Source organism: Mangifera indica, chromosome 1 (assembly GCF_011075055.1).
Source record: "Mangifera indica cultivar Alphonso chromosome 1, CATAS_Mindica_2.1, whole genome shotgun sequence".
In the NCBI taxonomy this organism is placed as follows: domain Eukaryota; kingdom Viridiplantae; phylum Streptophyta; class Magnoliopsida; order Sapindales; family Anacardiaceae; genus Mangifera; species Mangifera indica.
The window spans coordinates 17980429-17997247 of record NC_058137.1 but is presented as its reverse complement, the minus strand read 5'-3'; the positions used below and the strand labels follow the sequence as shown (position 1 = coordinate 17997247).

At 30.7% G+C, this 16819-nt stretch overlaps 1 protein-coding gene across 1 annotated transcript; it reads right to left on the bottom strand.

Annotated features, from left to right (window-relative positions):
• Positions 1-12514: 12514 nt before the first annotated feature.
• Positions 12515-14810, bottom strand: LOC123194486 (cyclin-D4-2-like). Its single transcript, XM_044607704.1, has 6 exons — positions 14366-14810; positions 13862-13948; positions 13676-13783; positions 13369-13570; positions 13152-13279; positions 12515-13047 (listed from the first exon to the last, which is right to left on the bottom strand). Exons 1-6 carry the CDS (start codon positions 14678-14680, stop codon positions 12814-12816), a joined length of 1074 nt encoding a protein of 357 aa, XP_044463639.1. The 5' UTR covers positions 14681-14810; the 3' UTR covers positions 12515-12813.
• Positions 14811-16819: the final 2009 nt, after the last annotated feature.

Sequence of the window (16819 nt, the reverse complement as noted above, 5' to 3'; positions counted from 1 at the left end):
CATGTCTACTGTATGCTCCGAGATCATTTGGTTACGTGGTCTTCTAACAGAGCTATGTTTCTCCCAAGATCAACTTACTTCCTTACATGCTGATAACACTAGTGCCATCCAAATTGCTACCAATCCTTTCTACCATGAACGTACGAAACACATAGAGGTTGATTGCCACTCTATCCGAGAGGCTGATGATCGCCAAGTTATCACTCTCTCACGTATCTCCACTACTCTTCAGATTGCAGTTATTTTCACGAAATCCATGACACGTCAGCAACATAACTTTCTTGTTAGCAAATTAATGCTTGTTGACTTATCAACATCAATTTGAGGGGGGATGTCAAAGGAATTAGCTGGTTATTCAAGGCTAGCAGATTTTATACCATTCTATGGCTGATTCTGTGGTAGATTTTATGCCATTCTATGGCAAACTCTATACCATGTACAACTGTAATTATTGTTGTAAATTCTCTGTATTTTCCTTATTTATGATATACTAGCTGTAGGCTATTTTTAGACAGATCTGTATATGGTAGTTTAGCTATTTTTTAGAACTAAATTTCAGCTTGTATTCATAATATATAATGGGCATTCTTCTCCAAGAGGAGGACACCAGTTTTTGCTCAAAACTTTCTAAGATTATCAGTAAAGAAGAAGGAAAACTTTATGAAACAATATGGTTCATAGGATTTCCACTAGCGTTCCAAGTAATTATGACATTTATTAATTTTAAAAAAATTATGATTCAAATAGAATTGATTTAATACGATTGTAATTTTATAAAGTAATATATTTAAGTTAAAATTACAGTTTTGGATATACGAGACACTATACACACTACATTGATAGGTGGCTTATTCTTTCCTACCGGTTCTTCCCTCAAATTACAAGCCTATAGTGATGCAGATTGGGCTAGCTGCCCGGATACAAGAAAATCAACTATAAGATGGTGCATGTTTCTTGGTGATGCTCTTATCTCTTGGAAATGTAAGAAGCAAGACTCGGTCTCCAAATCATCCACTGAGGCGGAGTACCGCGCCATATCTACTGCATGCTCCGAGATCATTTGGTTACGTGGTCTTCTAACAGAGCTTGGTTTCTCCCAAGATCAACCTACTTCCTTACATGCTGACAACACTAGTGCCATCCAAATTGCTGCCAATCCTTTCTACCATGAACGTACGAAACACATAGAGGTTGATTGCCACTCTATCCGAGAGGCTGATGATCGCCAAGTTATCACTCTCTCACGTATCTCCACTACTCTTCAGATTGCAGTTATTTTCACGAAATCCATGACACGTCAGCAACATAATTTTCTTGTTAGCAAATTAATGCTTGTTGACTTATCAACATCAATTTGAGAGGGGATGTCAAAGGAATTAGCTGGTTATTCAAGGCTAGCAGATTTTATGCCATTCTATGGCTGATTTTGTGGTAGATTTTATGCCATTCTATGGCAAACTCTATACCCTGTACAACTGTAATTATTGTTGTAAATTCTCTGTATTTTCCTTATTTATGATATACTAGCTGTAGGCTATTTTTAGACAGATCTGTATATGGTAGTTTAGCTATTTTTTAGAACTAAATTTCAGCTTGTATTCATAATATATAATGGGCATTCTTCTCCAAGAGGAGGACACCAGTTTTTGCTCAAAACTTTCTAAGATTATCAGTAAAGAAGAAGGAAAACTTTATGAAACAATATGGTTCATAGGATTTCCACTAGCGTTCCAAGTAATTATGACATTTATTAATTTTAAAAAAATTATGATTCAAATAGAATTGATTTAATACGATTGTAATTTTATAAAGTAATATATTTAAGTTAAAATTACAGTTTTGGATATACGAGACACTATACACACTACATTGATAGGTGGATATCTTGCTAATTTTAGAATCGTCCCAAATGTTAAGGTGGCATACGAAAGACATCTTAGGATGGGATGTTATCCCAAGTATCTTCAATGGAGATACAATAAATAATAATTTGTTATTGATTAAAATATTTATAAGGTATAATAACAAAGTTTACTTAAACAAAAATTTACAAGATGATGTTAATTTCCCATTAGTTTTATCTTTGGTAGAGAAAGCCATAGACTGGTTTGATGATATTACCTGATACACAAGGTTGTTAGATAGATAGTATTTTTTATCAACATTATCCCTATCATCGTCAGGAGATGCATCATCTAGTCCTCCTAACGTTGCTTTTCCAATCATTGTTCCATCTCATATTAAGGCGCATGTTTAGCCTCCTGTCACCAAGCCCATTCTTATTAATGACCCTATTATGACCCCTATCGTCGAGCACATATCACTGAAACCCTCTATTGTGCCTCCCACCACCGAGTGTATGTTAGACGATCTCTTTGTCACTAGACAAGATTTCTCCATTCATTACTTTGATATTATATTGGCTTGATGTAGAAATCTTATCTTAGATCAGTTGACTCATATAAAGGATATGATGATTTATATAGAGGATAGGATGATTCATATGAAGGACATGATGACTCGTATAGAGGACACACATATTTATCTCCGTAAAGATACTACCGTGTAGGTAAAAAAGTTAATAATATATCAAATATTTCAGTTATTTAAATATGCAAACATGTAAATCTTACAATGATTGTATATGTTGTTATAGTCTCCTCATGACAATGATGACGAACTATCAAGAAGGGGTCCAATATTCACTTCTCCACCTATTATTGAGGTAAGTGTTAAATTTTTTGAGTATATTGGAAATGATATTTCAAAAAAACTTTTAATATTTTGTTAATTTGTGATTGTTGATATTGTTACAATATCCATTTTTTGATGAGAGACCATCCAAAGAGGATCCTATATTAACTTTTGATGTGGGCGATGAAAGACCATTGCATGAGGTTTCCTTATTGACACCTTATCTGATGGTTCAGGTAAGCATAACATCGTTTCTAAATGTTAAATCTCAATTCAACATTCGTTTATCGATTCCTTATTAACTTGTTATTGTTAACATTGTGATAGTGTCTCAGTGTTTATGAGGTTGTATCTAAGAGGGATTCCATATTGACATTTGTTCCGACAATATAGGTATGTATAATGTTGACTGTAGACATTTTAATCTCTATAAAACACTTTGATTAACCAATATAAAATGTTAATATTGTTATATGATGTTAGCGATGATGGATCACCCAATAAGGTTTCCCTATTAACACCTTCTATGATGATTTAGGTAAGTATAACGTTGTTTGTTAATATTATATCAAAATTACACGTTCGATTACCAATTCTTTGTTAACTCATTATTGCCGACATTATCACAGTGTCCCAATGTTGATGAGACCATATCAAGGAGGATCTCATATTGACATTTGTATTGATAGTAGAGTTACATATATTATCAACTGTATACTTTGTAATTTTTGTTAAACACTTAGATTAACTAATATAAAATATTAATATTATTATAGGATATCGGTGATGATGAATCACCCTATGAGGATTCCCCATTATCACCTTCTTCGATGGTTGAAGTAAACTATTAGATTAACTAACATAAATTGTTAATTTTATTAATATAAATTGTTATTTACCTTTTATCTGTTGTTATAATAGGAGATCTAATTGGTCTATCTCAGTACCCCATACAAGAGGATAAAGGTGATTGATGTTGCCTCTGAAGATGACAAGTTTATTGACATTACTTGTCCATGGGACAATATGGTTCAGCTCCTAACACAAACGGAGATAGTTTAGGTATGCAAATTTCACTAATGTTTTCATTATATTTTGTACGTACGAATAAAAAGTATATTATTTATTTACTGTTTTCATCTATTTAACTCTAGCCAGTTAAAAAATTTGATATAGTTAACCTGACTTCATTTGAGGATTCCCTGACCATGACTCCTACCTTATAGAAGATATTGAATAAATTTGAAAATCTCACAAGTTAATATAATTTTAAATGACATATTATTTGTTTTGATATAATATTTTCGTACACTTCATGGTCAACTTGTCAAAAAATGACCGCTAATTCGTAGCCCATATGCAAATTCATTAAAACCAAGGATCCAATGGGTGAGGCCTATTTTGCCATTATCAAGTACCAAATGTGAAAAAGTTTCAAGAAATGGAATGCAGAACCTGATCTATTCGAGAAACGGGAGGTGTATGACATAGGGATTAAGACCGAAATTGTCTTCAAGGGTACAGTAAGAGGCATATCTAGATGGTTGTCTAATGAGGTGAGTTCACTTGGTCAACTAATTTTGTTTATTAATATAGAAAATTTTTTAGATGTATGATAATGTCATATTATCTACTTTTACAACACATGGATTCATTTTTAGGATTATTACGTTTGCGACACATGATGTCACAATAAATGTTCATCAGAATTGGACGATAGTTCTAGGTTGTTTTGTTGGACATATCCCTCATGAGTATGTTGCATAGATGAAAGATCAGTATAACTATCAGTTTCCTCCACTTTTCACTCTACTAGTCAATATGGATTATTCCCCTGACTTAAATGTATAACCTTGGGGTGTGATAGATGAGGTTAGAATTTGATAATCAATTACTTTACAAGGATTACTGAATTAAACTCTAATATATGTATTTTGTCAAGGTATGTAGGGTTTTATCCCAATAAACTTTGATAATACACATCGGGTAGTATGGGTCCTAGATTTGAAAGAACGGAAGATCACAATTTATAACTCATTACAGAATTTTACTGTTGACCTAAAGGTATTTAGCAGAAAGATGTTGGGATATACGTCGATGATACCACATTTGCTAACTGTAACATCATTTTGGTCTTACGTAGGTTGAACTCTATGGGACGATCCATTTGTATTACATAGGGTGGTGGATATACTGCAGCAAACACCCATATCAGGTGATTATGGTGTGTTCATGTTACGTTATATCGAGTGCTTGACACTTGGCCAACCATTGTCTTTTAAGGTTGAGGACTCATTACACTTACGCATGCGTTTAGCTGCACAACTAATTTTTCTAGATATTAATTAACCTTTATATTGTGAGCTTTTTTGTGTGTGTGTTTATTCATTCATATGTTTTATGTTTTATGCGTTGGTATATCTATATGTTTATTCATTTATGTGCGTTTGTCCTTTATATAGTTACTATAACCGACTGGTTAAGTGTACACAAAATAACTAAAAATGGATATATAAAATCAACATTGACATATATAATAATTACAAACCGAAATCTTATAGATACATTAACAAGTACAATCACAAGTTTTAAAGATAATATATTACAATCATAAACTTTATATATAAAGTAATAAGTGCAATCACAAAATTCATATTAAAATGAATAAGTACAATTATAAATACAGTTATCTTCAATCTCACTTTTTAATTACTGAACTTGATGGTACGAAACTAGATATTGGAACAAGACTCTTGTAATTGTGTCTCGTATGTCCAAGTTTCTGAGATATTGGTAGTCATTATATTATACCTATGCCTTAGGAAATATGCTCTTGTCCACTGATCGAAACCCACCTTACATAGGTATGTTGTTGCATTAAGGTGTACACAGGACAATGAGTTTACTATACCTCAAAATTCATACTTCATATATGCCTTAGTTGCTTTCCAATACATTCATGCAACTTTTGCATTCTTCCTATACTTGGATCGCATGTTACAGTGAAGGTGATGACAACAACAACCATGGTGCACATCTAGGAATACTTCAACCATTGTAGAAAATATACTGAAATGTCAATTTAAAATCATTGCTAAATGAAGTACCTTACCCAAACAATCCTTCAACTTTGTTAAAAATCAACACCATATGTCATGATCTTCCCTTGGACTGATGCTAAAGGTCAATGGGTATATCTGATTATTACTATCCAATACAACAATGATAAATAATTGACCAAAATATCTATCATTTAAGAAGACAATTATCAATATAAATGACTGGACGAATATATTGTTGAAATGCATAGATATTACAATCCAATGTCATATAAAAGTATTTAAATCATTCTTACTCATCTGTTAGTGTCTGTGTCATAATTCTCGAATTATAATGCATTGAATTGTAACAATATTCTGGTAGCAATATAAACGACTCTTTTGGTATGCCCCTCAATAATTGAAGTGCCTAATTTCTCACCTACCATACTTGTGTATATGATATATCAATTTTATATAAGTCAGCGATGTCCACAATGATCTCCTTCAGTAGATACACATGATTAACCAATATAAATCTGGTTCTCAAAAAGCTTAGGCCTCCACTTGCCTATGATGAGGTAATGTTTGATTTTTAGGACATGTGTATTGGCTATCCATACGATGTAGTTCGAAATTGTCACTTTCTCCCACCTTGTTTGCCCATGCACGCCACTTACATTGTTCATTATGACATTTAGCTCCCATTTAAGTGTGTCTGATTTATACACTTTAAATTGATATCCCTTCTCAAGAGCATCTCAAGTTATCGTATCAATAACATGTTGTTTACTTGAAAATAATGTACCAATTTTTAGAGAATCACTATCTCTTTGCACTTCTTGGCTTTTGGATGTAGATGACTGGTCAGAAAATTTTGGTAATCAATGAAATGCATGAATACGAACATTCCCACCATTAGGATTTGTTTAAAGGAAACTACTTATACCTCTAACATCTTCATTAATGTATGTCTTTTCTTTGAACTTCGGTTCCTCGATAAGAATATCATACATAACCTTTCCATCAAATTTACTCCAATCTGGAAATTTTTCTTCGTTGTCAAAAACAAATTCTTCTATAATATACAATACATCAACATGAATTTCATTTAAGTATGCAAAGTCTTCCTTAGAAAATTCTTGTTTTAAATTGATCCCGATATTTGGAATCTCTCCTGAACCAATTTTTTGATCTTGTGGATAACTACTTAGCTCACCACCTTGTAAACCTTCATCTGTTTGTTGAATCTCATAATTATTATCATTAACTATAGTTGTTACAAAAACTCGAATATATTTTTTAAAGAGGTTAGACAGACCATTAAGAGCTTCAACATCTTCATCATTTGAAATTTCAACAGAGATGTCGTTGTTAAGATGTCTTGGTTTCGTGCTTATCTGAATGTTTTTTACCCTTTGATCTATGTTACACATTTCACTCATCATTTGGATTAATCCCTCGAATGTCATGTGTTCTGAAATTTTAATCAGTTTCCTATTACCTCTAATATATTTTATTACATTGTTATCATTTTCTATCTATTTTTCCTTACCTAATTGAAATATATCTTACAATTTAGATTAATCTTATAATAAAATATATAATCAATATAAATAATATGACCGAAAATACTATTTACATATTTGTTTTACAATATTTTATTATTAAGTTTGAATTTTTTGATTTTATTTTTATCGTACAACTACATCAATTTCACAATTTTATCACATGTTGTGATTATTAATATATTTTTGATTAATTTGATGCAAATTTTTGAAAATATTATTTTACTCCTATATTGTAAAATATCATTTCACCCCTCACAATAATAATTATAAATACCTTCTATAGTTTTTATCAATTTAATTTTTATACACAACTCTAATTTATTATATAAAACATTGTATATAATTGTATTATCAATAAAATAATAACGATTGAAGTTATAGTACGTATAAATGCCTCAATATCACGAACTTCTTTTCTTTCTCTAGAAATCTCTCACAGATAATATGTAAAATTGTATATGTTAATAAATAAAGGAAAAAATATGGTTTATATAGAATAAGTGAAGGATAGTTTTAGTATTTTATCGGATATTTAGAATATTTTTGTTTAAATCCTTTATAATATGATTATTTTCGTTTAAACCATAAAATTAGAGGGAATTTGTTCATTACCCATGAAAAATTAGTAATTTAATTAATTTGTCTTTAAGTGTAATATATAAATCATGTATAATTAAATTATAATTATGTCAATTTTATATTAAAAAATATTCAGTTTTGTCCTGATATAAATTTCTAAAGTGGATAGAATAAATCGTGCTGAAGATCAATAGAAATGGTTCGTGAATTAGTATGATATGATCTACAAAATAAAAAATTTAAGAAAAGAAAAAGAAAAAAAGAAAAGTTGTTCCTCCTTACAGTTCAACGACACTTCCTTACAATAAAATAGTCATTATTTAAATATTAAATTTCCAATAAATATCTGTCTTGATATAAATTCAAAATTGTTTTATTTAAATTAATCCTTTTCTCTTCATAAAATAAACTTCTCCATCAGTGTGGCATACAATTCTTTGACAGGAAAATAATTAATCTTGTTATTCTTTGATATTTTAAAATTAAAAAAAGTACTAAAATAACAAACGAAATGAATTAATTTAACTTTTTTTCAATTATGCTATATAATTTTAATTCACTTTTTATATATTATAAGGGCAAAGACAATACTTTAACTTAATAACCGCTTTACCATTATCCTTAACTTTAAAAATCCTACACCCTCAAACTTATTTTCATTAATATTCTTATTTATTAAAAAATCCTTAATCGAAATTGTAATCGAATGTATTAGTTTTATCAAATTTAAAATAAAATGAAGGAATTTCTAGTTTTTTTTTTTTAAAATTGAATTGGTCAAAAATAAAATATTTTAATTTTTTCTAGGAGTAATAAACAAGTAGTTGTGGTGTAGGCATAGGTAGGTGTAAGATAGATAAGAAATTTTATGAATTAAATTTTTTAATATGTTTTGGTTTATTTTCAAATATATAAGAATCTAGGAGATTTTTTATATTTTAAAAACATACATATCATTTTATGATGGATAGAGGATATCAAGAGTTGTTTCAATACTCTAAAATATTGTTTTAACCTAACGTATTGCATGAATTTTTTAATTTTTGAAATGGTTGAAACAATATTTATGGTTGGATATGGAAGACAATAGATATCTAGAGATGATAACACGAGAAGATATGATGGTGGGGATGAAAGACAATTAATAATTCACATAGTAACTAATTATGAAGGATTGGTTGAGGTTTTGAGCTATTATCTGAGAATTAGTAGAAGGTGTACTCATACACACACATATATATGAATGTCGAAAGCTTACTCAGTAGATTGCCTTACAAGGTTTAAGATGATCATGAGGTTCGACCTCCATTGGTGTTACCTAGAGGAAGAAAAGACAAACAACATTTTTATGTGACAGTGAGTGGTAGGGAAAGAAGAACCAACTTTCAAGAAGAACATCTCGAGGAACAACATATAGAGGATATATCCACGAAATAAAGATGACTATTCAACATTTGTTAATGTGGACAGGGCATAACCATAACGTGGCTTAAAAGAAGATGAAAGGTGTAACATGAACACCAATGCTAATGACAAAGATTTCGATGATGGTGTAAACTTGTATGCAACTACTAAAGAATGGGTCCATGATCAAAATGATAGAGTTCTGACGTGGGGGGTGCATTCGATCAAAAGGATGAGATGGATGATATTAGAGTGGAAGATCCTAAGTTGGATGAAACAAGTGACGTTAAGAGAAGTTCAATAAATGTTCATAATGTAGGGATTGATCAGAGTGGGGGAGTCGAGTGTAATCTAGGACATGAAATTTCAATTCATCATAGGGCTATTAGGGTAGTGTCCTAGAACCAATCGGATTTGTATATTTGTTATTGAGTATTCATTATTATTAATAAAAGGTATTTATAATTTATTCATATTTGTGTGTATATGATATGTAAATAAAAATTATATGTTATTAGAATAGTAGAACCTTGACTAGAGAATCAAACGACTGATCATAGGAATCTTATGAATACATAAGGTGGCTATATTAGAAACATTCGTAATTCCAATATTATTTTAATCAAGGGCATAAGTATTGGAGATAAGATTATCATAGTATTGAGTGACTCTACTGTGAGGTGCCAACAATTCTACGTGTCCTAACTATTAGTCGATAGTTTAGTATAACATATGAGTACATATGAGAATTTTCATATAAATGGTTGCTTCAGTGTCCATAGAATAAATCCTTTAACTCACGAGTGCATGTGATCCTTTGAGTTGAGGTCATTGGACCATCTCATATAAGGATCATTATGGTTTGATGCCACTAAATGTGCCACTATAAAAAGGTAACCATAAAGGTGGTAACTAGCCATACCGAGATTTATACGGAGGTTATGATAGTTCAATGAAAGATTTGTTACTCCTAAGCATGTGGAAAGATATCTCTAATAAGAATATTGAAAGACATTAATGACTACTTGAATCTATGGCTACAGTGGAATCAAGTCAGAGTTTGATTTAAAATTATTTGGTTATTGATAGATATCAAATCCTATTGAGAAGTCATTAAGATAAACACTTATATGTGTCTTAGCCTCGAGAGATGTTGGTTGATGAAAGGAAGAAAAATAAGTCACAAACAACACAACACCTAGTTTCTAATAAAGAGAAATTAGCCAATATAAAACCTTAAATGATGAATTGGTGTCTTATGAAGAAGATTATTAGAGTTTGTGAGTAAAAGTGTGGTAGAAGAAAAAAAAAATTAGAATGTCTTGTGAAAAATAAGAAGAGTTTATGGGGTATTTATAGTTGTGGGGTATGAGGTAAAGTGGAAAAAAAAAAATTTTGCACTTCCCTCCACCAACGGTGTATGGCTATCAGGACAATGATCAATTAATTGTCAAAACGACCATTAGAATAAATGTATAATTTAAAAATATTTGATCATTAAGAGTAAAATAATATTTTTTTATTAATATGATCATTGGTCTCGCTCCTTGAGACTAGTACCAAGACTTGTGTGTTAGGCACTTAAGTTGGCCTAGGCGAGAGCACCCTTTCTTATGCCCAGACTAGCTTGGGCTTGAGATTTTTCTTAGGTCTACCCAACGTTGACCCATCAGTAGGTCAAAACAAAAGCGTTGGTGGGTATCCCAATCCTTAAAACAAGGTTAATGTTACTAAACCATCCAACCAACACTAAATTACAGTTTCAAGTGTAATGTTAGGTGTTACAATGTCATTTGTGTCTGCATAAACATTGTAGAATGAATTTCCCATTCTCATTTTAAGTCATGATTAAACTATTATAGACTTTACCCATTATATATATACACACACAAAAAAGAGTGTCTTCTCTCTTAAATTTTATGCAAGTTTTTTATTACGTATTCCCTTACCCACAAGATACTTCCCCAAGAAGTATCGAAGAAACTGGTCCAAGTAATTTTGACAAATGACTAACTACACAATCAATGATTGAAGAGCATTCCTTTTTTTTATCATATATATATATATATATATATATATATATATATTAATGGACATCACGTGTAGAGTAGCCTTCATATACACGGATTAATTTCTTGGGTAGGTTCAACGTTCAACCCTCTAAAATTGGATCCAATTTTACATATGAAATTGACTTTTATAAGTCGTGTTCTTAATTACATGTATGGCGTTAACCAAGTCTAGGCAGTTTCATTGATACTAATGTACTTCTCAGAGAATTTTAGAACAAAGCAATGATGTTAAATTTAATTTAATTTCATTCTACGTATTGACCCCCTTTTAATTGTTTCAACCTTTTAGGTCCACTTAACGCGTCTTTTCTCTCTTTATTCCTCCAATTACGCTTCACTTTATCAATAACACAAGTTAATTTAATTTTCTGATTATAATATATAATTCTTTTTATATTATGACGACAAAAAGATCTCTGCTTAATAGTAAATTTACTCAAAATCTTTCAAAAGGATTTTCTTATGATAACACGAGAAAATTGTCACCCCATTGTCCAATTAGAATAATTCAATTATTTCAAATATTATTTTTTAATTCAACTATAATATAAATAGATCTCTATAATTATATTTGAATTAGAAATTTCTTGATATCTTATTTAAATGTAGTTTCTCCTTTCAAAACCCATGAATATAAAAGATCACTACAAGAGAAGGTGAAAAGAGACGCAAAGACACAAATGTATATACACCCTTGCTTGTATACTTCTTCCTCAAGGTATACTTTATAAACAAAAGCTAATAGCTACATCATTAATATAAATTTTTTGATCATCAAACCAAACCACGTTAAAAATTATATGTTTGTTTTACTCTCTCTTCTTTATTCATAGTATACAATTGTAGACGTTAAAGTCTCTTAACAAATCTTTATCATTGCTACTATAACCCTTTTTAACGAACTCTTATCATTGTTACCATAGCCTACTTGTGGAAGGCTCAGAATTATATATGAGAAATCTTACTAACAAAGCTCTCAAAAATATTTTATTAAAAAATAATGTCATATACAAATTATAATTTTTTATGAATTTATTAAGATTTACTTTAGAAGATGTGAAAATTTTGAATAATGGATATATGGATAAATTCTTATATTTTTCCTTGAAATGATAAAGACAAGCACAATATTTCAAGCTGTTGCCCCTCCAAATTATACTTTAAACACCATTTTTATTTCTTATTTTATTGTGTTTTTTAATAAGCAAAACACATTGGTGAACCAATCTCCACTTATGATGCCTATAGGCTATAGCTGTTGAGATTGTAGCCATAAACTGCTGGTGACTATTCTTTTTCTTCTCGTGCTCTGAGCATTAAAATTGGAACCCTCTTGAATCTAATGTTCGCCTTACTTCATTTGTTGAAAAACTTTTCTATTCTATCTCTCTCTCTCTCTCGGACAACCAAAAACCAGATTGATTGTACAAGGGAGAACTTAAATGTCATGAACCTTTAATTCTTTTGAGAATGAGATGGTTCTTCTTGTCTCCTCCTCTTAAACTCAGGACTGACAATAATAATATCGGGTGAAGAATTTGCAGATGACCCAACCGTTAATTCATCAGTCTTATAGGTAAAGCAAGCTGCATCCAACACCCCATCTGGGCTCTGTGGTACAATCTGTGTCTCAAAACCACCATTCAATGACAAGTCTTGAATAAGTTCAACACACTTTAACACTTTTTCCTGCAAACCAAACATAACATAACGATTCATCTAATGAAAATCAAATCAAATCAATCCAACATCAACAATAGTAACTTTGTGAGCACCATCCATTTTATTTTTACCTTTTTTACATGTATATTACAACACATAGACATGGCCTTATCAATGTCATGTGGTTGAGTATCTGCTGACACGGAAATAGCCACTGCTGCAGAAATTTCAGAAGAACTGAACTCCAAGAAGTCGATACCTGCATTCAATTCCCAGAGCACCCTCCATGAAACTCATTAGTCTTCAAGAACAACATAAGGATAAACACTAACAGTGCGACTGGCAAACCTTTAATGGTGCTTAATATCAGCTCGGATGATTTTGAGAAGCAAATTGTTGAAGGATTTTCATCCTCATTGATCTTACTCAGATAGTAATCAATGAAGGAGTATGGAGTAAAACTTTGCACTCTCCAATTCAATGAATTCAGCACTATAAGTTCCATTGTTTGTATGGTTTTAGCTTTAAACACAAACTCGGGTTTACCCACCTGAACTTTATTAACATACATCATATAGGGAAGTTAGATTGACAAAACAAAGAGAATATCAATATCAATTAATTAACTTGGTTTACGCATTGTTGTGCTACCCGCCTGTAATTCTACTGACTGAGGCACTTCAGTCTCCTCAATTTTGGCTGCTAGTGATAAGCAAGCTACAGCTAACAATTGCACAGTCCAATCTTTATCCTTCTCAGTATCCTAAATCAAATTAAAAGGCAATTAGCAATAAAATATGTTAAAGATGAAAACTTGGGAGCTCTTCACTTAAAAACTTACAGGAATTTCATTAACTGATAGGAACCGATCGAAGTAGTTCATAGAGAGGCAAACACTCAATGGTCCAAATCTGAAATGTCGACTAGCCTGATGATTGTAACACAAAAATTTCTCTCAATAAGAAGGAAAAATAGTTCATTTGGGAAATCAAGAGTTGCCATCATTGATGATACAATAGCAATCAATAAAGATGGAAACAATGAGCCCAAATCCCTGAAATAAGTCTGAAAATTGCAAAATATTAAAGAAACAAGTAACTGCTGAAGGGGATAAACTTTAAAACCATTAGAATCATGAACAACTTTTAAGCAAATAAAAATAAAAAAAGTTCACAGAGAACCTATAAGAGATACACAACGTGCGGAAATTGTTTTGACTCAAAATATGAAAAACCAAATCCCAGAAACTGGAACACTGCTACAAGAACCACTAAAAAAGTATCAAGGGATCAAAAAGCAAAAGACAAAAGAATCCCGTTTGATAAAAATTGGCTAAAATAACAACCTTGAGAACCCAATCAAGAGCCTCTTTTCTTACACTCCATTCCAGAGCCCTACAACGCAATCTCTCAATATAATCATCTTTAGGCATATAGTATTTCTCTTTCTGAACCATTTCTCTAATAATCTCTTCGTTAAGTAAAGGAAAACCCATCAAGGAATCGGATCTAATATAGTTAAAGTTTGAGTCTGGGATGATATTTAGATTGTTTTGGGGTAATAGCCCAAACTCATCAACCGGGACTTCACCACAATCAAAATCAATAGTGGACTCAGAACACAAAAGATTTAAGTCTGCAAAGTCAAGATTTTCTGCCATTTTGGGTGCCTCAATAAAACCAAAGAAGAGGTTAATCAAAATTACTAGTTTGTGATGAATGAATGGAATGGCCTGGTGGGCAACAGCGATATTGTTTCATTTCATCAAGCCACGATAAAAGCCAAAGGAGAGAGATGTTTTAGAGACACTGTGTGAGGCTGGCTGGCTTCATATAAATAGCTTTATGTAGGAAAAATACACACACGTTTTTAAGGCTTTAGGGTCGCAAACCAAACCAAGTGACTGAACACTTAACACAACAAAATAAGGAAACAAAAAAATTTGGAAATAGACAACCCTTTTGTGCTTATTATTATAAATATGCACATGGTTTGTTACAATTACAATTATAAGGCTTACAGTGAACACAGCCAAATAAATTTAAAAAAAAAAAAGCAATTAGATTCATTTTTATCAAAATATTTTCTGAAAACAAAATTAGAAAAAGAGAACCCTTTTGTACTTATTAAATTTATTTATACTCAATTTTTTAATTTATCTTCAAATCATTTTCTTTTCCCTTTCCAAAATCAAGAGTTTTCTTATAATTGTCCAATTACATAATCCTATGATTTTTTTTTTCAAATTTTTACACCATTTGTGTTTTTATTAATATTTAATTGTTATAAGATTTGATTTATTATAATATCTATGTTTTATATTATCTATGTGACACGTGTATAATAACTTATGTGTTTTATACTATAAAGATTCGTGCGAATAAATTATGGTCGTTATTATCGTTACACAACTCATTGTACACATATTACCATATAAACAGTTACATAAATATCACTAATGATTGGATATAATTAAAGAAGATCGAAATAATATAGCAATTTATTAAGATTATATGTTTCATATGATTAACTAAATATAATAATTATCGAAGTAACCTTAAAAAGCAAGAAGTATAAAAGGGTTGGAAAATTGATAAATAAACTAGTTGATATAAATAAAATTTTGAAGGATTATTACTTAGAATTTAGGAGAATTTCATGAATAAATATTTTGATCATAAATCAAGTGTAATGAGAAATATATGATAGTATTGTATATGATACAAGAAATATATGAATATGATTTTGTGAAATCAAGAGAGAGATTACATATTTAATTTCTCACTTAAAGAAGAAGCACCATTAATAACAAAATTAAGTGATTCCCAATGGGTGCATAGCTTTTCTTCATATATTAACTGTGTTTTCTAAATTTAAGGCTGACGTTAGACAAAATTTGGCAAATTTTTTATATTCCTTTTGTCAGCATCATAACTTCAAAACAGAAAAACTTTTGACTTTGGAAGAATTCTAAAGATTAAGCTATGGGCCAGCAAATTAAGCCCCCCAAAGCAAGAAATTTCTCTACTTTGGATACACTCATTTTACATGAAAATTAGATTAGTCATTAGCATTTAGATTATTGTTAAAGACTACATTTAACCCTTGTACTATGATACATAGAGGATGCTTATATCCCAGCACAATTCTTTCTTCTTGAACCTTTAACCCTTGAAAGAATGCAATGGCAAGTTTATATTAAGTTGTTTTCATGCAAAATATAAATAAGAATATGAATTTAGTCGAATATGAAAGGCCAAAAGACTTATTCCCTCTCAAAATTTAGTCAATTGATAAAGTCTCATCCATTAATTTCGAAAAATTCAAATACCTACTAATCATCCAAATTTGTCAGTGCATTTTTATTAATTTAATTATGAATTACTAGTTTACTTTATTTTTTTGGTATAATAACAAAAATGTTCTCATATATCGAGGATTCCCTCTCTCATTACTCAAATTAAAAATAAAATTAATTTTAAACCTTAGATGGTCTTTTATAAAATCTTTGTTGTCTAATAATGATATCTGCCAATGACTATTCCAAACTGAAAAAAAAAAAAAGACCACTAAACTTGCAAGTAAAAAAAAAAAAGAACTGACACTTTGCCAGCGATAAGAGATTTGTCTTTTTTTTTGGTAAGTAGATTTGTAGATTCTTAGAACCGCATAGCTTGGAGCTTTAATGTCATCTGTTGCAAGCTTTGCCGCCTTCACCAGATTCGCAATTGTTGACACTACTAATTCGTTGGTCTTTACATCCTCAAAAGCCATCAATGATACCAAATTATAGGCAGGG

Bases quoted from the DNA above. Each gene is read 5' to 3' on its own strand.
- LOC123194486 (XM_044607704.1), bottom strand. From the start codon at position 14,680: ATGGCAGAAAATCTTGACTTTGCAGACTTAAATCTTTTGTGTTCTGAG. The intron at 13,571-13,675 runs GCGGGTAGCACA...AATAAAGTTCAG, and splicing joins CTCAGTCAGTAGAATTACAG to GTGGGTAAACCCGAGTTTGT. The intron at 13,280-13,368 runs GTTTGCCAGTCG...AATTGAATGCAG, and splicing joins GATATTAAGCACCATTAAAG to GTATCGACTTCTTGGAGTTC.